Source organism: Rhinopithecus bieti, unplaced genomic scaffold (genome assembly GCF_001698545.2).
Source record: "Rhinopithecus bieti isolate Rb0 unplaced genomic scaffold, ASM169854v2 scaffold_5022, whole genome shotgun sequence".
Lineage (NCBI taxonomy): Eukaryota > Metazoa > Chordata > Mammalia > Primates > Cercopithecidae > Rhinopithecus > Rhinopithecus bieti.
In genome coordinates this window covers 3,245,664-3,271,287 of record NW_016804965.1, presented here as the reverse complement: position 1 = coordinate 3,271,287, position 25,624 = coordinate 3,245,664, and the positions used below count along the sequence as shown (strand labels likewise).

Below are 25,624 nucleotides of genomic sequence, written 5' to 3'. Positions count from 1 at the left end.
CAACCCCACCTGCCTTTTATATTGCGTTTAATTTCAATATACGTCTTAAATCCATGAGATATTATTACTATTACCATCTTGTATAATCAATATTAATTTAGATTTACTCACATATTTATTTTCTATTGCTATTCATTCCCTCCTGTATCTTTGGGCTTCTGTGTGATATAATTTGAGATTGAATATCAGGCTTCGTGTTGTTACAGTGGTTCTGGATGCATTATCTTTTTCCAGAGAGGCTTTAACCTATCTCTGATAAGTAACTTGATATAGACATATCACCTTAATCCAAGCAAGGCTTGAGCTGTCTCAGTGATGGATAGTAGTCCATGAAAGGCTCAGACTGGTTTTTATTCACTTTTACTTCTAGAGGGTCTCATTGAGAAAGCCAGGATTGTTTACTAGGGCCCTTTATCGATAGAGGGTCCTAAATTCCAAAGTAGTCTCCTTAACATTGTGATATGGCAAACGACTTCTTCACTTCAGCTTCTGCTTAGCTTCTTAGAGTTTCACCTTAGGCAGATTAAGAATTCACCAACATTTTTTGAGGATTAGGTTTTTTTTTTTTTTTTTTTTTTTTTTTTTTTTTTTTTTTTCTGTACTTCCTTTCTCTCTGAGATTTTGTCTTCCTGAATATTTTTGTAGCCCCAAACTTGATTTTTCCTTTTCTTCTCATGCCTGTGAGAGTGCCAAAATTTAGCTGGCATCTCTTCTTCTTATCAGCTTACATCTGTCTGGATGCTCAGTCTTCCCCCAGTGCTTCATATCATGAAATACTCGGTTTAATACAGAAATGCACAACACAGGACTTTTATTTACCTCCTTTTTTCCCTTGGATCTTGGTCACTCCATTTTGGCTTCACATAAGCTTTCTTATGCTTCTACATAGGTTTTTATTTTTGTTTATTCTTTTGTATTTTATCCAGATGTTCTAATTGTTTTGCTAGGCCCTACAGCTTGCTAACAAACTATTGTTTCGTAGAAAAAAACTGAATTCAGGTTTCTTCTTTTTTTCCCTCATTTCACTAATATTTATTGAGCACCTACTATGTGCCATGCTTCTGCTAGGATTTGGGAACATTGCAGTGAAGAAGACAACCCACTATCCAGCTTAAGAAATAGATTGTTACAAGTCTCTTAGAAATCCCATGTGCTCCACCCTCATCCTATACCTGTCTTCCTCACCAAAAGGTAATCATTATCCTGAATTTTATGTTGATCACTGTTGTTCCTTATAGTTTCAAATGTGTACATATCCTAAAGTGTACTTTATAAAGTTCTACATGTTTCTGAGCTTTATAAAACAAATCATATTATATGTACTCTCACACAATTTGCATTTGCTTCTTGATGTTTTAATTAGATCTATCTATATGTATATAATGCAGTTCATTCATTTTCCTTGTTTTTTTAATATTACAGTTATTAATATATTAAATTTTAGGTATTTTTTGAATAAACACACATTTTGAATGTTTTGGAGTACAATTACTTGGTTGTAAGGTACATTCATCTTCAACTGTGTAAACAATGCCAAATCATTTTCCAATGTGTGTATATTAGATACTTTAATTTTTATTATTTTAACTTTTTTATTAAGAACTTATTCATGTAATCTGTATGGAATTAAGAGTAATAATTAAAAATAATGGTAAGATCACTCTGTATAATACATAAGAAATGGATTCAAGGAATGCAAATTTGAGAAACTATATATGAAGCAGTTACACTAATTCTATTGAGTGATTATAGAGGCTTTGATTAGTATTGTGACAATAAGGATGAGAAAGGCATTGATTTTACACATAGCTAGAAGGTAGAAGTGATGGAACTTGGAGAGTAAGGAAAAGTAAGTTTCTCGTCTGGGCTTCTGCAGTTAGCAAGTATGCAGATAACCTTAACATTTGCATGGAAGTTATAAAATGACACAGAGACCAAATTTATAGTAAGAATAAGTATAGAACAGAGCTCTAGAAACCTCAGTTGGTAAGTTCAGTAAGAGGAAGAATGTCAGTTCAGGGCTGAAAGGGAGTGGCAAAAGAAGTAGGAGGAGAATTGAATATTTGAGAATGGGAAGCCAAGGAAAGAAGTGTTTCATGAAAGAGGGAATAGTCAGCAGTGTCTCATTCTGCAGAAAAGTTAAAAAATTATGACCTGAAAATAGCTAATAGATTTAATGATGTGAACATCACTTGTGAATGTGGCAAGATCAGATCAATGGAGCAAGGGTGGTGAGAGCCAAATTGCCCTGGTTTGATGAGGGAGGTAAGTAAATGGAGATAATGAGCATAGATAAATCCTTCAAGATGTTTGGGTAGTAACTGGAAGTGAATTTAGGGTTGAGAGAAGGTTTGATTTTGTTACTATGGTTTTAAAATGGCTGAGATTTGTGTACAGTTAATAGTGAGGAAAGTTGCTAGTAAAGAGGAAAAGGTTGAACAAGAAAGGGAACATTCTTGCTAGAGGAAGTCACTCGGAACATGTATGACGAGAGTGGACAAGTACTGAAATTAATCAGCTTTAAACAGGGGGAGGGACGTGGTTTCCATTTTACTAGGGGAGTATGGGTGTAGATTTAGGTAGACTTGTTGGTTTGCTCAAAGGCAGTTGAGGGAATTTCTGCTCATGGCTTTTATTCACATTTAAAAGTATTTTTAATTCATCTTGGATTCAAAGATATTCATATTAACTTATTTTGTTTAACATTTTTTATTTTAAACAATTTATTTTAGCAAAATATTTAAAGAAGGACTAATCAAAAACAAATCAAGCACATATGAAGTTTTTTTTATAGTAAATAGGGTAAAGCACATTTATAACAGGTCCAATTTTTCTTTTTGCTTGCGGGTTGTAAGCTGCCTGAGAGCCAGACTATGACTTTGTTCTTCGTTGCCTCAGCAAATAATGCACAACAGAGTTCGGTAAGCAAGAGTTAAATTCTGCCAAGAATGAAAAAAAAAACTCCCCAGTGATGTGAACTGTGACCGCAGGGAGCATGGGGTGTCAAAGTTAGAGCATAGATGCATCATAGTGAATTTGCGATTTAGTGGAGGGGAGTGTTTCATTATCCGAAAGTGTCGAACATATAAAGGATTTACGTTTCTCAAGCCTTCGGGCTGTTTCTGTAGGAGGGCCTAGAAAATTGGCCTTGCTCACTCAGCGAGATGTAATTCTGACATTTTCCTGAGTCAGTCTCAGCCCCCACAAAGCATCTTGCTGTGTGTCAGTGTGAAGTCTGCAGACTTGTAATGTGTCTGAACCAGATGCTGTATTGCCATCCCTTAGCCCTGTTTTGTGAGAGCTGGCTCCATAGAACATAAGAACATTTCAAAAATTAATAATAGAAAAGTTTCTTTTTTAATTTTAACGATGTCATAAAACAAAACATCCTCTCTTCTGCCCCCCGACCCTGCCCCAGTTTATCATTCTTTTAAAACTGGGTTTTGACAGCTGCTGAATAATAGAGATAAGATGTAGTTCTTTTTCTCTCCCTGCTGAAATACTGCATTATTTGTTATTCATGGGTTCTTGTTTTCCTGGAAGATGGTTTGGTAAAATATGTGGGTGATGTGTACCCTATAATTGCCTGGAGGCCGTGTAGATTTCCTGTTTGAGTGTTTTCCTTTGGCTTTAATAAACTTGCAAATAGTTGTGGGAAAGAGGCTACTGAATGTTAATATAATTGACCTGTTTTAGTACAAGGTCTCCCCAAACCCACTCCCAGATGAGCAGATTCATTTATTTTATTTTATTTTATTTATTTTTTTGAGATGGAGTCTCACGCTGTCACCTGGGCTGGAGTGTAGTGGCACGATCTCAGCTCACTGCAACCTCCTTCTCCCAGGTTCAAGTGATGCTCCTGCCTCAGCCCCCTGAGTAGCTGGGATTACAGGTGCCCACCACCACACCCGGCTTATTTTTGGTACTTTTAGTAGAGATGGGGGTTTTACTATGTTGGCCAGGCTGGTCTTGAACGCCTGACCTCATGATCCACCTGCCTCTGTCTCCCAAAGTGCTGGGATTACAGGTGTGAGCCACCGCGCCCAGCCCAGATGAACAGATTCAGCCTTTTAAAGTACTTCTTCATAAGTTACAAAGAAGAAGTAAAAAAATATTAAAAGCTGCTGCCTTTTTAAAATCTAGAAGGCTCTATTTCTTCTCCATCTTGCTAGTGTCAAGCTTTTAATCTTTATGCCTCTGTGGTGTTGCCATCTGCTTTTTGAATAAGGCTCAGTAATCAATACAGCAGGAAACTTGCTGGGGCTAGATAAGTCTCCTGTCAAAACGAAGGAGAGCCATGCATTTGCCACTAAAGCAAAAAAGAAGTGACAGACCAGACTGCTATAGAAACACCTTTGTTTCCATTGCGGAGACTTACCTAAGGCACAAGGGGGGTTTTGTTTTCAGGAAATTTAGGCAGAGAAGAGGCACTTCACCTGGATGCCCTGAAATGAAGATTTGTTTCCTAAGATTTGAGTTGAGGAATTCTGCATTGGGAAGAGAGAGATTCATTTTTAAAAATTGTAACAGGTGTGGGACTTCATTGCATTTCTTAAAATACATTTCATATGTACATTTTAAAATTAATAATCTTCCCTTATTTGAAGCTTAATGATCCAGCAAACTGCTCCATCTGGAATACTGCCTGAAACCAATAAGAATAGAAAAAAAAAGGTGAAATAATCAAAATAGACTCTAAAGTGACCATACCCCAGCATCTGCTCCTCGTTTATGGAATCCTTCTGTGAGCCTATATTTCCTAGGCAGTAGCTGATACTCTTTGGAGCCAGACCCTTGGGTTGAATCCTGGCTCTGCCAGTTCCTAGCTGTGTGATTTTGGGCAAGTTACTTTAGCCGTTTGTTCCTGAATCTTCTCATCTCTAAAATGGAGATAATAATGGAGTTGCTATAGAATTGAGTTAATACCTGTGCAGCAGTGCCTGGTATGTGGTAAACAGTAAATATTAACTATTTCTTATCTTATTTGCTCTTACTTTATTATTTATTATCTCATATACCCTGCATGCTTGGTGATCTAGTTTCCAGATATACAGGCAATTATAACTATGATTTAAAAGAGACAAAAGACATTTATAGAGTTAAGTCTTTATTTTAGGATTAAAATAGCCTATATTTTAGGATTTGAGCTGATAGCTCAAAATAAAGAATAACAAAACTTGAAAACTAAGCATAAGAACTTAAAAAGTATAACACTCTGGGCTATTTAAGAAAATAGCCATAAACTTTCAATGACTCCAGAGGGCATTAGCGAATTTCAACAGAATTCAGTACCTATTGTTCAGAGTAATGATTCTGATTCATGAAGAAGATGTTAAATGCTGTTCATAGTGTTCAGTTTAGAGAAATCAAAGAATTTTACATTTTAGGAAAATTCCAAAACAAACTTTTAAAAAAGGCATTTAAAGGTCCATTTCTAGAAGATTTGGAATTACATAAACTTCATTTATTTGAATTTTTTCTGCCTCCTCTTTTCAGTCTAAGTTATTTTTTTCAGAATTATTTATAAATGTGGTTTTCAGGCACAAGTATTATTTCTGTTAAATGCCAAACACGTCTTCCCTGTACACACCTCATCTTAGCTTTCATTTTAGCCATTCCACTGCTCAGTAATATCTCCATACAAATCTCCTCGACTGTCAGGCTGACCAGGTTTTGCTCTGCAAATTACGTTTACCAGGAATTGGCAGTCTGAGGTATGTGAGATGAGATATACATCATGCCAGTTGCAATACAACCTTTAATGTTTACATACACATCTTTGAACTAGAAAGATCATTTTGCTCTAAAATCTTTTTTAAAAAATTTAATTGTGGCAAAAATACATAACATAAAATTCTAACTATCAATCTATTTAAGTGTACAATTCGGTAATGTTATTATATTCACATTTTTGTGTGACAGAGTTCTAAAAATTTTTCATGTTGCAAAATGGAAACTCTACACCCATTGAACAACTCCTCATATTCCCTTGCCCCTAACCCTTGGAAAACACCATTCCACTTTCTATTTCTATGAGTTTATCTACTTCAAGTACCACATCTAGGTGATATCATAGAGTATTTGGCCTTTTGTGAGTGGCTTATTTCACTTAGCATAATGTCCTCTATGTTCAACCATGTTGAAACAGATGATAGAGTTTCCTTCTCTTTTCAATCCTGGATAATATTCCATTATTTTTATATATCACATTTTGTTTTTCTGTTTATTTGTTGATGAGTATTTGGGTTACTTACAACTCTTGGCTATTTTAAATAGTGCCACTATGAATATGGGTATGCAAATATCTCCTCAAATTACTGCTTTCACTTATTTTGGATACATACCAAAAAGGGATTGCAAGATCACATAGTAATTCTATTTTTAATTTTTTCAAGAACCTTCATGTTGTTTTCCATAGTGGCTACACCATTTCATATTTTCACGAACAGTACACAAGGGTTCCAATTTTTTCCACATCCTCAGAAACATTTATTTTAATTATAATTTTTTGATAGTGGCCATACTAATGGAGGTGGGATGATATCTCAATGTGGTTTTGATTTGCATTTCTCTAAGTATTTAGGGATGTTTAACATCTTTTCATTTGCTTATTGGCTGTTTGTATATTTTCTTTGCAGAAATTTGCCCATTTAAAATCAGACTATTTGTTTTTCTGTATCATTGAGTTGCAGGAGTTCTTTATGTACTCTGGATATTAGCCCGTTATCAGATACATGGTTTGCAAATGTTTTCTCACATTCTGTAGACTGACTTTTCATTCTGTTGATTGTATTGCATTCTTTGATGCAAATACGTTTTTAAATTTGATGTAGTCCCATTTGTCTATTTTTGGTTTTGTTGGTTGTGGATTTGATGTCATATCCAAGAAACCATTCCCAAATCTAATGTCATAAGGCTTTTCCCATTTTTCTTCTTGAGTTTAATAGTTTCAAGTGTTATGTTTAGGTCTTAAATCATTTTGATTAAGTTTTGTATTTGGTGTTAGGTAAAGATCTGACTTTATTCTTTTGCATGTGCATATTCCATTTTCCAAATACCACCTGTTTGAAGAGAATGTCCTGTCCTCACTGAGTTGTTGAAGATAATTTGAACATTATATGTAAGGGTTTATTTCTGGGCTCTCTATTCCATTTGTCTATGTGTCTGTCTTTATGCTGGTACCACACTGTTTTGATTACTATAGCTTTGTAATGTGTTTTGAAATCAGAAAGTGCGATGCCTCCAACTGTGTTCTTTTTCAAAATTGTTTTGACAATTTGGGGTCTTTGGGATTCCATGTAAGTTTAGGAAATTTTTTTGATTTCTGAAAAAAATGTCATTAGGATTTTGATATGGATTACATGGAATCTGTAGTTTTCCTTTGCTTTGAATAGTATGGATATTTTAACAATATTCAATCTTTCAATTCAGTGTTGCAATGAACACTGGATATCACTTATTTATATCTTTTAACATTTCTTTCAGCAATATTTTACAGTTTTCAGTGTATTCCTCTTTCACCTTCTTGGTTAATCCTAATCATTTTATTCTTTTTGATATTGTCATTTTATTCTTTTTGATATTATTGTAAATGAGATTGTTTCTAAATTTACTTCTGGATTATTCATTGCTAGTATATAGAAACAACCAATTTTGCCTTGTTGATTTTGTATCCTACATGTTTGCTGGATATGTTTATCAGGTCTAGTAGTTTTTTCGTGTGTGGAATTTCAGGGTTTTCTACCCTCAAATTATGTAAGATCTTGTCATCTGTGAACAAAGATAATTTTACTTTTTAATTTCCTTTTTGGATGCCCTTTAGTTTTTTTCTTGACTAATTTTCCTGGCAAGGACTGCAGTACCATGTTGAGTGAAAGTGGAGGGAGAAGGCTTTCACACCTTGTACCTGAGCTTAGAGGAAAATTTTTCAGTTTTTTACCATGTTTTCATGGTTTTCAGTTTTCAGTTTTTTGAGTATGATGTTATCTGGTTTTTCATATATGATCTTTAAAATGTTGAGGTATTTTCCTTCTATTTCTAGTCTGTTGGGTTTTTTAATCATAAAAGGGTGTTGCATTGCATCAGATGCTTTCTCTGCATCACTCGAGATAATCGTTTGGTTTTGTCCTTCATTCTGTTGATGTAAGTAACTACACTGATTGATTTTTGCATGTTGAACCATCCTTGCATTCTAGGAATGAATCCCACTTGTTTGTGGTGTATATGATGTCCTGTTGAATTTGGTTTGTGAATATGTGGTTGAGATTTTTGAATCAATATTCGTCAGAAATATTTGTCTATTGTTTTCTTTTCCAATGGTATACTTATCTGGCTTTGGTATAGTGTAATGCTGACATCATAAAATGAATTTGAATTTGGAAGTGTTCCTTTCTCTTCAATTTTTTTTTTTTTTTTTTTTTGAGACAGGGTTTCACTCTGTCACCCAGGCTGGAGTGCAGTGGTGTGATCTCAGCTTACTGCAACCTCTGCCTCCCGGGTTCAAGTGATTCTTGTGCCTCAGCCTCCTGAGTAGCTGGGACTGTAGGCATGTGCCACCACGCCTGGCTAATTTTTCTATTTTTAGCAGTGACGGGTTTTCACCATGTTGGCCAGGATGGTCTCAATCTCCTGACCTCATGATCCACCTGCCTCAGCCTCCCAAAGTGCTGGGATTACAGGTGTGAGCCACCGTGCCCGGGCTTCTCTTCAATTTTTTGCAAGAGTTTGAGGAAGATTGTTGTTAATTCTTTTATACATCTTTAGTAGAATTCTCCAAGGAAGACATCTGGTTATGGGCACCTTTTTATTGGGAAGCTTTTTGATTACTGAATTTAATCTTCTTACTAGTTCTATATTTGTTCTTTTTTATTATTATTTATGATTCAATCTTGATGGTGTGTATGTTTCTAGGAATTTATCCACTTTACTCTAAACTCTTGACCACCATATCTTATGCAATTGGATCTGGTCTACTCCTAGGAACCTGGATTTGATTGTGAGTTCTTAAGAGCTGTCTTTTGTAAATCTCAGCTGGTGGCTTGTTAAGATTCATCAAAGTAGGCTTCTAATATTGTAAGCAGCTTCCTCATTCACAGGGGTACAATAATGATGGCAATGGTGGGCCATCCAGAGCAGCTGCTGTCATTATGCCAGCTGCATTGGGGAGGTGAGAGCAGTGGCAGCAGGAGTGGTTGCAGAAGCAGCAGTGGCAGCAGTGGGTCCTCTGTGCCCTGCATCCCTGAGGCAATCGGCTGCACCACCCCCACCCTTGCATGGCCAGGCAGAACCTGTTCCCAGGCCCAGAGCCTCTGCTGTGGCCTCAACCTTGCTCCCTGCCACATCCCATGGGCCCATAAGCACCAGGCCAAAGGTGCAGCCAGAACTCATGGGGCCAGCCCCAGGAATATCGGAGTCATTTGTGTGGGGTTGGCCGGGTCCACTGTACCACGTGCATCTCACCCATTGCCCTGGGAGCCATCGCAAAGGGGCCAGGCTGGGTGGTCACCTGCTGGTGGGGGAGCAGCATGGTCAGGCACGAAGGGTGGGCAGAGATGGAGCTGGGTCTGGGGCAGTGCTGTGCTTGCATGGAGCCAGTGGGAGCTGGGAGCAGGCAAGAGCCCGCCCTCCCATGTGTGGCTGCAGCTGCCCAAGTTGTGGCTGTGGACCCAGGCATTTTGCACTCTTGGGGGGCCCGCACAGGCTTGAAGATGTCTGCTTCCATTACCTGGCCTCTTCTTGCTTTCATTGCCCACTCCAATCACGGAGCCCAGATGCTGTTGCAACCTGACAGGGTGTGTGCATACTTGGGGCAGTGCTGAGAGACCAGCCCCCTGCCACATTGGCCCCCTCTAGACTTTTGGCACCAATGAGCATGGAAGGGAGGCCCAGAAGGTGCTGAGGGCACTTAGCACTGGCATGCAGGCACCCCTTGGCACAAACAGCCTGGGTGCCATGAATGGTGGCAGGCATCAGACAAGATCCTGGGAAGAAGAGGGGAGGGTCCCAAGTGAAACCCCACCTTCAGACCGGGGAGGGCCTGAAGCCTGGGGTCTGGGCTGCTGATCCCCTGGACTGAAGTGGGAACTTGTGGTGCCTTTTCCAGACCTGCCCATGGCCACCCACGGACAAATGGATGTGTACTTCCTCTCCCCTGAGATCCATAAAAGCCCTGGACTCAGCCAAACTCAAGGAAATGATGGGACAACTAACTGCAGAGAGAAGCTGCCCACCCCAGGGTCTCCTCTTTGCTGAGGGCTGAGGAGATGATGGAACATCCAGTTGCAGAAAGAAATTAACCTCTATGCTGAGAGCTGGACAATTATCAGGATGATTTGCCTCACAGAGAGGAGCTACTCTCTCTGCTGAGAGCTGAACACTTATTGGAACACTCTGGCTACAGAGAGGAGTTAGCCACTGTAGGTCTCCTCTGAGCTGTTCTATGGCTCAATAAAGCTCCTCTTTATCTTGTTGACCCTCCAATTGTCTGTGTACCTCATTCTTCCTGAATGGAGTACAAGAACTCAGGACCCACTGAATGGTGGGGCTAAAAAAGCTGTAACACAAACAGGGCTGAAACATGCCCCTTGTGTGCCATGTTGTGGGTGACAAGAAGGAAAAACTAGAGAAGGAAAGAAGAACTTGTCCCTTTGGGGAACCCAGACCTGGAAGCTCCCTGAGCCAGGGCTGTGACACCCTTTTTAGGTCTCTTTGGTTCCTGGCATCTCTAAGCTTCTGAGCACCACACCACATTTCTTGGTGTTAGTTGTTGTTATGGTTTGGCTGTATTCCCACCCAAATCTCATCTTGAGTTTTAGCTCCCATAATCCCCATGTGTTGTTGGAGGGACCTGGTGGGAGGTAATTGAATCATGGAGGCAGTTTTTTTCCATGCTGTTCTCATAATAGTGAATAAGTCTCATGAGAGTTGATGGTTTTATAAAGGGCAGTTCCCCTTCACATGCTGTCTTGCCTGCCACCATGTAAGACATGCTTTTGCTCCTCTTTTGCCCTCCATCATGTTTAAGAGACTTCCCCATCCATGTGGAACTGTGAGTCTTTTAAATCTCTTTCCTCTATAAGTCTTGGGTATATCTTTATAGCAGCTTGAGAACAGACTAATACAGTAAATTGGTACTGGTAGAGTGGGGTACTGCTTTTAAGATACCCTAAAATGTGGAATTTACTTTAGAACTGGGTAACAGGTAGAGGCTTGAACAGAAGAAGACAGGAGGCTGTGGGAAAGTGTAGAGCTTCCTAGAGACTTGTTGAATGGTTTTGACCAAAATGCTGATAGTAATATAGACAATGAAGTCCAGGCTGAGGTGTTCCAGATAGAGAAGAGGAACTTGTTGGGAACTGGAGCAAAGGTGATTCTTACTGTGTTTTAGCAAAGAGACTGGTGGCATTTTGCCCCTGCCCTAGATATCTGTGGAACTTTGTACTTGAGAGAGATGATTTAGGGTATCTAGCAGAAGAAATTTCTAAGCAGCAAGATAACAAGAGGTGACTTGGGTGCTTTTAAAAGCGTTTAGTTTTATTCATTCACAAAGATATGATTTGTAATTGGAATTTATGTTTAAAAGAGAAGCAGAGAATAAAATTTTGGAAAATTTGCAGCCCGGCAATGCAATAAAAAAGAAAAACCCATTTTCTGAGGAGAAATTCTAGCTGGCTGAAGAAATTTGCATAAGTAACAAGGATATGCAGAAATTTGCACAATCACCAAGACAATGGTAAAAAATGTTTCTAGGGCATATCAGAGGTCTTCATGGCAGTCCCTCCCATCACAGGCCTGGAGGCCCAGGAGGAGAAAATGGTTTTGTGGGCTGGCTCCAGGGCTCTCCTGCTTTATGCGGTCTTAGGACTTGGTGTCCCGTGTCTCAGCTGTGGCTATAAGGGGCCAAGGTACAGCTCAGACCATTGTTTCAGAAGGTGCAAGGGCCAAACCTTGGCAGCTTTTGTGTGTTGTTGGGCCTGCTGGTGCACAGAAGTCAAGAATTGAGGTTTGGGAACCTCTGCCTAAATTTCAGAGGATGTATAGAAACACCTGGATATCCAGGCAGAGGTATGCTGCAGGGGCAAGTCCCTCATGAAGAACTTCTTCTAGGGCAGTGCAGAAGGAAAATGTGTGATGGGAGCCCCAACACAGAGTCCCCACTGGGGCACTGCCTAGTGGAGCTGTGAGAGGAGGACCACCATCCTCCAGATCCCAGAATGGTAGATCCACCAACAGCTAGCACTTTTTGCCTGGAAAAGCCACAGATACTCAACACTAGCCCATGAAAGCAACCAGGAGGTGGACTGTACCCTGCAAAACCACAGGGGCAGAGCTGCCCAAGACCATGGGAACCCACTTATTGCATCAGCATGACCTGGATGTGAGACGTGGAATTAAAGGAGATCATTTTGGAGTTTTAAGATTTGACTACCCTGCTGGATTTTAGACTTTAATGAGGCCTATAGTCCCTTCATGTTGGCCAATTTATCCCATTTGGAATGGGTGTGTTTACCCAATGCCTGTACTCCCATTGTATCCAGGAAGTAACTGACTTGTTTTTGATCTTATATGTTCATAGATGGAGGGGACTTGCCTTGTCCCAGATTAGACATTGGACTGTGGACTTTTGAGTTAATGCTGAAATGAATTAAGACTTTGGGGAACAGTTGAGAAGGCATGATTTGTTTTGAAATGTGAGGACATGAGATTTGGGAGGGGCTGGGGTGGAATGATATGGTGTAGCTGTGTCCCCACCCAAATCTCATCTTGAATTGTAGCTATCATAATCCCCATATATCATGGGAGGGAACTGGTAGGAAGTAATTGAATCATGGGGGTGAGTTTTTCCCATGCTGTTATCTTGAAAGTGAATAAGTTTCACGAGAGCTGATGGTTTTATAAAGGACAGTTCCCCTGCACGTGCTCTCCTGCCTACTGCCATGTGAGATTTGCCTTTGCTTCTCTTTTGCCTTCTGCCATGATTGTGAGGCGTCCCCAACCATGTGGAACTGTGAGTCGATTAAGACTCTTTCCTTTATAAATTACCCAGTCTTGGGTATGTTCTTATAACAGCATGAGAATGGACTAATACAGCCATCGAAGCTGCTTATGGTATACCTGGTTCAGCTGCAGCCTTGCAGGGAGCTGGTGCCCTTGCCAGTGCCTAGAGCTGTCCTCTCTTCTGCAGCTGGTGTGCCTTGCTGCACAGTGTGTGGACCCCACACTCACACCCCCCTTACTGCTCCACACCTGGCTTGCCCTTGGCAGTTGTGGGATCCAGGTCAGTAGCAGGAGCCAAGGACAGCCTTCCAGGCTGAGTGGGCATAATGCACCTAGCAGGCCAGAGCAAAACTCAGGCCTAGGTGCCACTGGCCACGGAGGTTTCTGGCTGGCAAAATGACACTCCAAGGATCCCATAACAATAACTTTTAATTTTATATTTTATCAATTTTATCACAGGCTACTCATAGAGCAGTGAGGGGAAAGAAGTGCTACTTAACAAGCAGCCCCTCAGTCCAAATGGGGTAAACATTAGTTGAGCATCACTATATTTACATTTTTTTTTAAACTGGGTTAACTGATTTCCTAATGTTAAAAATGTATAGTTTTGTTTAGGAGGTAACAGGGATGAAGTAGCGAGGGAATCATAGTGGTGGGTACAGCAAGAAAATATGCCTTCCAAGTTTATTGAAAATTGTAAATTTTCAATTTACAATTCTTCATTAAAAAATAAGCCAAGACCACTTGTATACTTCAAGGCAAAAGTATGAAAACAGTAGCACATTTGGTTCCGTGCAGGCGCTGCTGTCTTGGAGGTGGAGTCAGTGTAGCAGGATAATCTGGTTTTATTGATTTCAATTGACTAAGTATTTTTCTTTCCTTTGAGATCATAAAATTATGTATTAGTAGAACAACAAGTTTGAGGTGGCTAATAATTCATGTTTCTGTGTTTTATGTAATAAAATTAGGAGGCATTTCTTTCAAGTTTAAGGAATATTTTATTTGGCAATAGGTACCAGATCTAATCAATTCAATTTTTAAACTTTCATTTTTTTAAGTTGGCTGTAGAGTTAGTTTATAGCAGAGAGATACTTTAATTCCAATAAACTTTCAGATCTTCCATAAGAATTTAAAATTCTCAGCTGAGTCACTGTTGCAGTGTTGAGTCATATCATCATGAAATCAGTGATGTTCTATGTTCTAATGAACAGCATTAACCTCTGAATTTCAGCAAGGTAAAATATTTCAAGAATTCTAATGTAGTCTTAGTATCTAAGACTTAGCTTACCTGGTTTACCTTAGTTTACAAATCCTTGCTGGATGAATATTTAGTAAATGTAACTTACAACAAACTCCACATGCTATATTCATAGTATCGTGATATCATAATGGAAATAATGATATCCCACTGAATTGCTCTTCTCAGGATCCTTTGATTCTTTCTTTCTGCCTAACTTTTTAGCTCTGAAGTGGTCCGAGTCTCACCACTTGGACCTATTTCCTTGACAGTATGTTTAGAGGTTCTGGCAGGGAAATACAGCTGCTTGTGTACCCTTGAGTGAAGAATGGTTCTCCTCTATTTGGGAAGGTCATCCTCTTTGACCTAGCAAGTAGCTTCAGGAAGGACACACATGGAGTGGTGAGGAAGAAAAAAGACACCTGCCAAGTCAGCCAGATTAGCTGAATCAATCCTGGCAATCAATGAGGTGGCAGATGTTGCAGCAGGGTTACTCTTATATTTTTGGATCTATTTCCTTCACTGACTGAAGGCATTGCTTAGTGATTTAATCTTATCTAATCTCATGGATTTATCTGTGATCTTTATGCAAATGATTCTCAAATTATACAGCCCAGACATCTCTTCTAAACTTTATACTAGTTTATCAAACTACCTATTTGAGATCTAGATCTAAATTTTTGAATAATCACTTCACTGTGATTTCCAAAACGTGATTTCCAAAACTGATTTCCAAAACGTGATTTCCAAAACTGAACCTCTGATCTTTTCCCTAAATCTATAGCCTTTCTCAGATCAGTTGAATGACAACTCCATACTTAAGTTTGCTCAGGCCCAAAACCCTGGAGTCATCCTTTATTTTTCTCTTCCTCTTATACCCTGTATTTAACCCATTAGGCCATCATGGTGTCTCTACCCTTTTCAGACTATGTCTGTGTCTGGTGGAATAGTTATTCTCATTACTTAAAGACAATAAGACTCAGAGACATTAAGAGAACAGCCAAAATTCACATGGTTGGGAAGTGATGAAGTCAGATTTCAAATTTATCTTTTCTGACTGACCACAACTAACATGCTCTTTCCATAATACTAATGCTTCTCCTAAATAAATGTTATAATTACTTTTTTTATTTACATAGTTTAGAAATATGATTTAGAAATATGATTTGTATAACCGGAGCTTTATAAAACAGTACATGTTATTTTGATTAGTTTCTATAGAAATTCTCTATGCATGCTGCAGTTATTTCGTAAATACTTGCTAACTCAGTTGAATTGACTGGTACTCTTGCTATTTTATGTTGCTCTGGGTTAGGAAATGTGTTTTCAATTGCAACATATAATTGGATATGTGTGTATTAGATGGAAAAGAAGAGGTTATTAATGAAATTAAAATATTCAACAAGGTCCTTTGGAAACCTCTTTTTCAGAGATTTCTTGCTATGTCTCTGGCTTTAGAATATGTATTAGCTTTTTTATCTTACATAAAATACTTGTCTAATTGCTGGAGTTTTTGTGACATGTAATATTGATCTTAATGCTAATCATTTAAGCTTAGATTCTGGAATAATTTAAATTCTTTAAAATTTTATCTCAAGGGCCTCTGAAAAGAGGGACATCTTATAATTCTTAAATTCACTAGATTCTAAGTTCCTCTAATAGACTATAGTGTCAAAAAGGCGATGTGTTGGAATCATGGTAGAGCAATATCATAAAAGAATTTCAGTGTTGGTTAGATTATTTAAATACTCCAGTTTTGCTGATGTAGTTTTTGTAGTTTAGTAGAAGTTATTCCTTGCTATGTAATTAAATGTAGCAAAAATGAAGTCTGCTAAGCTAAATTTTGCTTGGTTAAAATTACATATATATATATATGTTTTTTTTTTTTGTTTGTTTGTTTGTTTGTTTGTTTTTGAGATGGAGTGTCACTCTGTTGCCCAGGCTGGAGTGCAGTGGTGCGATCTCGGCTCACTGCAAGCCCCGCCTCCTGGGTTCACACCATTCACCTGCCTCAGCCTCCCAAGTGGCTGGGACTATTGGCTCCCACCACCACGCCCGGCTAATTTTTTGTATTTTTAGTAGAGATGGGGTTTGACCATGTTAGCCAGGATGGTCTCTATCTCCTGACCTCGTGATCCTCCCACCTCGGCCTCCCAAAGTGCTGGGATTACAGGCGTGAGTCACCGCACCCAGCCTAAAATTGCATTTTTTGCTTGCTAGGTTATATCTTTGACCCTTGAAAGAAGTCAAGTTTAAATTTTTGGGAAATTTCTATTGTTTATGATTGTGACATATTTTGAAAGCGATTTTTCTTCTTTATATGTATATGTAAAACATTTATCTATTAAACAGATTTTAGGTAAACAGCCCTGGGATAATTAATTGATCTTTATTTTGTCTTCTAAATTTGCATTTTAAATTTACTTGTTTTATTATTTTATCAATTTGTGTTATTTTGATTGATTCCAGGATAAAATTTGATACCTGTTTAATTCATAAAAGCAATTTTCACATCTTAAATTTTATATATCTGTTTACCTACCTACCTGCCTATCTACCCACCTACCTACCTTTGCTTTGATAGAAACATTCAGTATGGAATCACTTTTGAAATATATAGGCTTTGGAACAATTTCTTAAAGCAATAAAATGATATGTGAGGCACTAAAAAGGAAAACTGTGTTTAGTAATTAACTCATTCCGTTGCCACAGGAAGTAAAGATGTGTGCAACTGCAGCTGTAATGGCATAAATTTAGAAAGCAAACTTAATTTACTGCTTCTAAAAAAACATCTGTTGGCACAACAAAACTAAAAAGTTCAAAAAAGAGCTATTTTATTTCTGGAAAATGTGTTGGTTTTCTGTTACCATTTGCAAGGATGGGTATCTGTGAGCCTTTATACCATGAGATAAGCCATGATCAACTATGTTGCTGTCTTTTCTTCTTCATAGTGTATGCCAATTAAAGGCCTAGGATTCGTTCTTGGAGCCTATGAGTGTATTTGCAAAGCAGGATTCTATCATCCTGGAGTCTTACCAGTGAACAACTTTCGGAGTAAGTGTCCTTTGTTTCTATGCATATATATGTATATACATCATCTACACTATTATTACGAAGATTTTCTTTTTTCCTTGTTAGAGTTATATGGTTGAATAATCATTGGTTTGGCATTCTTTCATCACTTAAGGAGTTTTAGTTTTAGTTTGCCATCTACAATGCTCTGGAGAACCACTAAAATATACCAAAAATATTCTTAGGTATATGTTAGTTTTTAATACATTTTAAAAGTCTGAAGATATTGTAGCTATCTGGTAAGACCAATGGGGATTTAGTTATTGAAAGATGCTATTACAGAAGGTTCCTAAAACTAATTTTGTCAGTTTGTTTATTTTACTTACCAATGTGTTTATATGTTTTTAATGCTGCATAAAAAGTTACCGTAAAGTGAGCAGCTTAAAGCAACACAAATTAGTTATCATACAGTTTCCATTGGTTAGGTTCCTAGTTCTGGGTTAGCTAGATCCTAAGCTCAAGGTCTCACCACTCTAAAATCAAGATGTTGGCTGGGTATAGTGGCTCACGCTTGTAATCCCAGCAATTTGGGAGGCTGAGGTGGGAGGATTTCTTGAGCTCAGGAGTTCAAAACCAGCCTGGACAACATAGTGAGACCTTGTCTCAATAATAATAATGATGGTAATAATACAATGCAGAGATCATCTTCAAAAAAATGTAAGTCTACTTGCCGTTATTTGCATTATCTAACCTCTATAAACAATCATGACCAGAGCCATGTCTTCATAAATTTAATAAAATATTACATGCGGAAATTTATAGTTTCAAAAAATAAAAATAAACTCAAGGTGTCACTTGGGTGTGATCTTCTCAGAGGTTCAGGGTCCTCTTCAAAGCTCTTTAGGATTGTTGAAAGAATTCAGTTCCTGGCAATTGTAGGCCTGAGGCCCTTATTTTCTGGCTGGATGTCAGCCCAGGGTCACTCTTAGTTCCTAAAAGTTGCCTCAAGGCCTAGCTATGTCACCCTCTCACAACATGGCTGATTCCTTTTTCAAGGCTACCAGGAGAATCTCCCTAGCCTGCTAAGACAGAGTCTTAAATGACAGAGTGTAATAATGGGAGTGACTCTCTCATCACTTCAGCATACAACGTAGCCCAACCAAAAGAGAGAATGTCCCATCATTTTTACGGATCCACCCACATTCAAATGGAAATGATTATATAGGGCTTCTATTCCAGAATTGAAATTTGGTCATCTGGTTATTTTGTTCCTACTCCAGAAAATGTCAGTGTTACAATTCGAGTATTGAGTATTATTCTATCTCTGGAGAATGAACTTTTGCCACATCACCTTATAGCGATTGAATATAGTACCTAAGAAGAAAGACTAGTGGTAACAGGGTGGTTTCATGAAAGTTAGGGTTTGGGAGTTGCTAAAACTAGAGTACAGGTCTCTTTTAAATAGTTACCCATAAATCTTTGCCAGCCCTATTATCTGTGTAGGAATTTGGATTTCTCGGAGGCATACTTCAAAGGGTTCATTGAGATTGAGACCTGAATGTCTTCCTCTGGGAATTTTGGTAGACATTTATAGATTTATATATAGTGCTTTTTCTCTCTCTTGGAAGGCACTCTTTTTGGTCCTGAGACTGTTTACATTTAACTTGTAGGTTCTGGAGGTGAGAAACATTTTGCTGTCTCCTCTGCCACATATTTCAGAGTTTAGTCCTTGTTCTGAGTGAGTTGTTGTAGGCAGAATTCTAAGGTGGCCTCCCAGGTTCTGCTTCCACATCTTCTTAAGTGTGGGTGTGAGCTATGAATTTGCTGGGATGGTCTCTCCCTTGCTTAGGTTCTGTTATTTAGCAACATAAGAGAGTGAGGATATAGTCACTTTTGTGATTACATTGTTTTATCTAAGACTCCATCATAGCAGACTGGAAGGAGAGAGAGAATCTTCTACTGGCTTTGAGAAAGTAAACTACCTTGTTGGGGAGACAACCATGTGGTTGGGGCTTGAGAGCAGCCTGTAAGAACTGAGAGCAAACCCCAATAGCCTACAAGCAAACAGGGACTTCTAGTACTACAGTTGCAGGGAAGTAAATTCTTCCAACAGCCTGAATACTCTCAGACGAGGACTGTGAGCTCCAGATGAGAATGCAGCCTAGCCAAAACCTTGATTTCAGCCTGGTGAGGCCCTAAGCAGAGAACCCAGTTACACTGTGCCAAGACTTCTATTCAATAGAAACAGGGAAATAATAAACAGACATCTTAAGTCCCTAAACTTTTGATCATTTATAATGCAGCAATTGCAAATATACAATGGCAACCCTGGTAATATATTTTAAGGATGATTATGCTTTTTGGTGTGTGTGTGCCAGACCATGGCGACACCGGAGCTACTTCGGTATTTTTCACGTTTATGGTCCAGACATAACATATGATTCAACACTGAAGGATTAAGGGAAAAGGTTTTAGCTTATGTTCTGTGAAGGTATTTTGTGTCTGGTTTACCCACATTTGTTCTCAGCTCCCACTATGTGACTGAAATAAAACATCTAAATATTGTAGAATCAGAGAATGACTATGCCATTTGCTTATAACACTACCAGGAGAAACTGGTTAACCTTTAACAACTTATCTTTATTTAATTTGCACACTCCTACTTTCTTCCTTATTTTAAAAGCCAGTGTTTTCTTACTGGACCTACACTCTAAGAAAAGACTGCTTCTCTGTGTGAGTCTAACTTCCATGTTATATACATTGCAGCCATGGAAGAGAGGCCACACTTTTCAGGAAGATGATCTATAATTGAATTTAGCTTTGATTCAGCTTTGACCTCAGCACATACTTAGCCAGGACCAACATTCCTCAGTGACAGAGCCAAACAGTCACTGCATGTTGTAATTTGAAGCCAGTAAGGCAGGGGTCCCCAACCCTTGGGCTGCAGACTGGTGCCAGTTAATGGCCTGTTAGGAACCTGGCCTCACAGCAGGAGATGGGCAGTGGGTGAGTGAATTAGTCCATTCTCCATTCTCATGCTGCTATGAAGAAATATTCAAGACTGGGTAATGTATAAAGAAAAGAGATTTAATCAAGTCACAGTTTCACATGGCTAGAGAAGCCTCAGGAAACTTACAATTGTGGAAGGCACCTCTTCACAGGGTGGCAGGAGACAGAATGAGTGTTGAGCGAATGGGGAAGACCCTTATAAAACCATCAGATCTCATGAGAACTCACTATCATGAGAACAGCATAGCGGAAACTGCTCTCATGATTTACTTATCTCCACCTGTTCCTGTCCTTGACACATGGGGGATTATTACAATTCAAGGTGAGATTTGGGTGGGGACACAGAGCCAAACAATATCACTGAGATAGTATTAATGCCCAAATTCTGCCTCCTATCAAATCAGTGGTGGCATTAGATCCTCATAGAAGTGCAAACTCTAATGTGAACTGCACATGTGAGGGATCTAGGTTGCACGCTCCTCATGAGAATCTAATGCCTGATGATCTGAGGTGGAGCAGTTTCATCCCCAAACTGTCATCCTGCATGCCCTCCACCTCAGTCCGTGGAAAAATTGCCTTCCACGAAACCAGTCTCTGGTGCCAAAAAAGGTTGGGGACCACTGCCGTAAAGTACTCTTCAACCAGAAATAGCTTTCCTGGTAGCCTTGTCAAGTTGCACAAAAATCCAACATTAATCACTTCTTGTCCTAAAGAGAGAGTACAACAATCTGACTAGGAATATGGGCTGTGTAACTCACCGGTGTCATCATCCAAGAACTACTCAATATTTTTTATATTTTGGGCTTATATGAGAATATATTGCTTGTCTCCGTGTTTTAAGTTATTAGGTCTCTTCATCATAGTATCCGGGCAAGTTATAGGGAACGTTATTTTTATACTTTCTTGATGAGGTATCTGTGACATAAGGAATGACCACATGTAGCCCTTGAGCCAAAGGTAAGAAAGGCATTAAGGACCCAACATATAAGATAACATGGAAAACTGCTAGCACAGTACATGGCATATAATAAGTGGTCAATACACAGTTAAATAATTAAATACACATATACCCACATATACAAACAAAATATTAATCATGCATGTAAAGAGATATCTCCTAAGCACCACTGGTCATTATATCTCAAATATTTTATTATATTAGGATAACCAGTGACTTTAGCTAGGACCTTTGGAGAATGAATTCTACAATAGGAGGAAATTAGTTGCCTGATAGGGAGAAACAAAGGATATACAGCAAAGATAAAATTCACTTTATTTATAATTGTAAATACAGAAAAAAGACCCAAAATTCCTAAATCTCTTGTAGTCTTGTGTCCCCTTTGGAGAGAGGAGCTAAGATGTGGTGCTGATCTCTTAGAGAAAATATAAATATGACTTAAAAATTCTCTTAAAATGTGAAGTGATTTAAAAATCTTTATTTATACCTAGGCCCACAGTAAACAAATGGCTCATGAAGACCAAGAGAATGTATTCAAATAACATGATATGAAATTGTGCTGACAGTCCAGAGACCTTGTTCCTGGCATCTCTCTTGAAATTAGTAATCATATGTGAGTTAATGGGATCTGACATCTGGATAGTAGCAGGATTTCAGAATAACCAAGTACTGTTGTTTCGCTGTCTCTTCAAATCCAGGTTATTCCCTTCCAGGTTGATGAAATACAAGCTTGTGACTAGCTCATCTTCCTCAAATTCATCTCTCTTAGTATGGATTCTGTCTTCAGTGAAACTGCTTTTATCTTTTGTGTGGATATAGTGCCAGTCTTTCAGTCTTACTTCTTTGACCTTTTGGATTGACTTCAGCCTGTATACATTTCCAAATCTCAATTTACAAGTGACCCATATCCAAAAATGATAATCCCTACTTACCCAACTCTAGTGCTATTGATACAAGAAGATGTGATGGGAGGAAAAAGGTAACAAAGTAATTAGAGACATAAAGAGTATGCAGTTCTGGAAGAAAAAGAAGGGAAGCTCTTTGAAAGCAGTACAATTTAAGGATTCTGGCTGAGCTCTACAGCAAATATTAAGCAAGGCTGACTTGTCTCTGGGATGAGTCTTGGTTTTCTTGCCTTGCTTGAGTCTCGCATTCTCTTCCTACTCTCGTTCATGGCTAGGGAGTTGGGACATGTGCCTTTCCAAAAATCTGAAAGTTGAAAAGAACAAAGAAATGCTGAGAAAATGTTTCAGATCAGAGGCTAAGAAACATGGCAAGTAAATTCAATGCATGATCCTAGATTTCACCCTAGATGGAGAAAAGTAGCCACAAAGGACATTATTCTGGCAATTGATAAAATTTGAATAGGGACTATGTGTTAGATGATAATATTATATCAGAATTAAATTTCCAACTTTGATAATTGTGATGTGGTTTTGTGTGAGGATGCCCTTTTCATAGGATATGCTAGCTGAAGTGTCTATGGGTAAAGGAATATAGAATCTCCATCCTATACTTACATGGTTCAGGAAGAATAGTATATGTTAAATTTATATAAACATCTATCAAGACAATAGACATTTCCTTTCTGAAGACTAAGCTCAGTATCAGTCTCTAGTATCTATTCCAAACTTAGATGGAATAGATTAAAAGAGCTTGAACACCACAATCTCATAAATAGCATCATCACTTTCACCACTGGTCTGACTTCAACCTTGTAGTCTCGTTCTGAAGCTAGGCTTTTACTGTATTATAGGAACCTAGTCCTAATCAGTTTTACTCTAGTTATAGAAGAAAGATTCTCCATCCAATTGCCGATCTTATGTTTTTGCCTCAGTAATTTGCTCAATTTTCATATATTTTTCATTAGTCTTATTTGTAGGGACTAATGAAAAATGCGAATCGAACATATTTCCAGATCTCAGATTATTTCAGTTCACTTGTCCTAAAAATGGGCTGTGGACTGAGATATAATACTTCAGTCCTCTGAAAATCTTCCTTTTCCTCCACTAGCTGAAATACTACCTTATTAGACTTTTCCCCTCATTTAATATAATTGTATATATTTGTATTATTTTACTTTACTAGACTGCTAATTAAAGACTTATTTATATTAACAATCATCTTTCCCCAAATATTAAAGAAAGACCTCTGGCAGGGAAATTTGACTATTAATTAGCTCACTGTGGTAGGAAGAATGTCTGAAACTTCATTTACCAACATAATAGTGACAATTTTCTTTGCATGGTAGAATTATTTGTAATTTTGTCTTCTTTTGCTTCTGTGTTTTCTTTTTTGNTTCAGTCCTCTGAAAATCTTCCTTTTCCTCCACTAGCTGAAATACTACCTTATTAGACTTTTCCCCTCATTTAATATAATTGTATATATTTGTATTATTTTACTTTACTAGACTGCTAATTAAAGACTTATTTATATTAACAATCATCTTTCCCCAAATATTAAAGAAAGACCTCTGGCAGGGAAATTTGACTATTAATTAGCTCACTGTGGTAGGAAGAATGTCTGAAACTTCATTTACCAACATAATAGTGACAATTTTCTTTGCATGGTAGAATTATTTGTAATTTTTGTCTTCTTTTTGCTTCTGTGTTTTCTTTTTTGCTAAGTAAAATACATTTCTTACAGAAAATCATAATGTTTTAAAATAAAATATAACATTCAGAACATATTCCTACCTGACTTAGCAAATTTAGAAACTTTGAAAAGATACAAGGTATTTACATTGCCTCTAAGTATCTCTCCACAAATTACTATTTACAAAGAAAAAAGTAACCTACAGTGAACAGACTTGTGGCATACCATCTTCCCAAGTAATTAATCAAAGTAGCATACTCAATTATTGGGACAAACTGACTCCTTGTGCCTCCTGGTATGTTACACTGAGGATACGGCATTATTTTTATCGTGTTCCTACCAAAAATTAATAATCTGAATCTAATCATGAGGAAATATCAGGCATATCAAAACTGAGGGATATTCTATAAAATAACTGGTCTGTGTTTTCCAAAAATCTCAAAGTTGAAAAGAATAAAGAAATGCTGAGAAACTGTTTCAAATCAGAGGCTAAGATACATGGCAAGTAAATTCAATGCATGAGCCTAGATTTCACCCTAGATTGAGAAAAGTAGCCGCAAAGGACATGATTCTGGCAACTGATGAAATTTGAATATGGGCTATGTATTAGGTGATAATATAGTATCAGTATTAAATTTCCAACTTTGATAATTGTAATGTGGTTTTGTGTGAGGGTGCCCTTTTCATAGCACATGCTAGCTGAGGTGTCTATGGGTAAAGGGATATAGAATCTCCATCTTATACCTACATGGTTCAGGAAGAAGAGCATATGTTTAAATTTATAAATATCTATCAAGACAATATGAATGGTAAAGTAAATACAGCAGAATGTAAATAATTGATGAATCTGGGTAAAGAATATATTGGATTTATCTCTACTATTCTTGTAGATTTTCTGTAAAATTTAAGTGATATCACAGTTAAAAGTTACAAAATCTAACTTTCAGAATATCTGTTTTAATTCAAAGGACTTAAATATTTCAATAATTGTAGCTTTGGTGGGTTAATTAGACATTTGTGGTTTGGAGCAAAAATTCACTTATCAAAGGGAATTTATTGCTATCAAAAGGGACATGACTTTAAATTATTTTTATCATAAAAATATTATATACTCATTAAATAAACTTCGGAATGTATACAAAGGTAGAATTTTAAAGGCCATTCAAAGTATATTTCTCATTTAATTCTTTTCAGTTTATAGTTTGTACACAAATATCTGTATATATCATCTTTCTAAAAATTTGGAATTATATTTATTTAAAATATTGTACATAGTTTCCTTGAACATAATTTTAATAGTTACATAGAATTCCATTGAATAAATGCACTGTGGTTTGCTTAATCATTCTTTTTTTTTATTATTATTATACTTTAAGTTCTAGGGTACATGTGCATAACATGCAGGTTTGTTACATATGTATACTTATGCCATGTTGGTATGCTGCACCCATCAACTCGTCAGCACCCATCAATTCATCATTTATATCACGTATAACTCCCCAATGCAATCCCTCCCTCCTCCCCCCTCCCCATGATAGGCCCCAGTGTGTGATGTTCCCCTTCCCGAGTCCAAGTGATCTCATTGTTCAGTTTCCACTTATGAGTGAGAACATGCGGTGTTTGGTTTTCTCTTCTTGTGATAGTTTGCTAAGAATGATGGTTTCCAGCTGCATCCATGTCCCTACAAAGGACGCAAACTCATCCTTTTTTATGGCTGCATAGTATTCCATGGTGTATATGTGCCACATTTTCTTAATCCAGTCTGTCACAGATGGACATTTGGGTTGATTCCAAGTCTTTGCTATTGTGAATAGTGC

General features: G+C 37.9%; 1 protein-coding gene across 1 annotated transcript in view; it reads left to right on the top strand.

The window, feature by feature from the left end:
- GPR158 (G protein-coupled receptor 158) overlaps positions 1-25,624 on the top strand; it is a 451,151-nt gene that overhangs the window by 207,042 nt on the left and 218,485 nt on the right. The window contains exon 3 of the mRNA XM_017870800.1: positions 17,185-17,287. Coding sequence (XP_017726289.1) covers positions 17,185-17,287 — 103 coding nt within the window. The remainder of the gene's footprint in view (positions 1-17,184; positions 17,288-25,624) is intronic.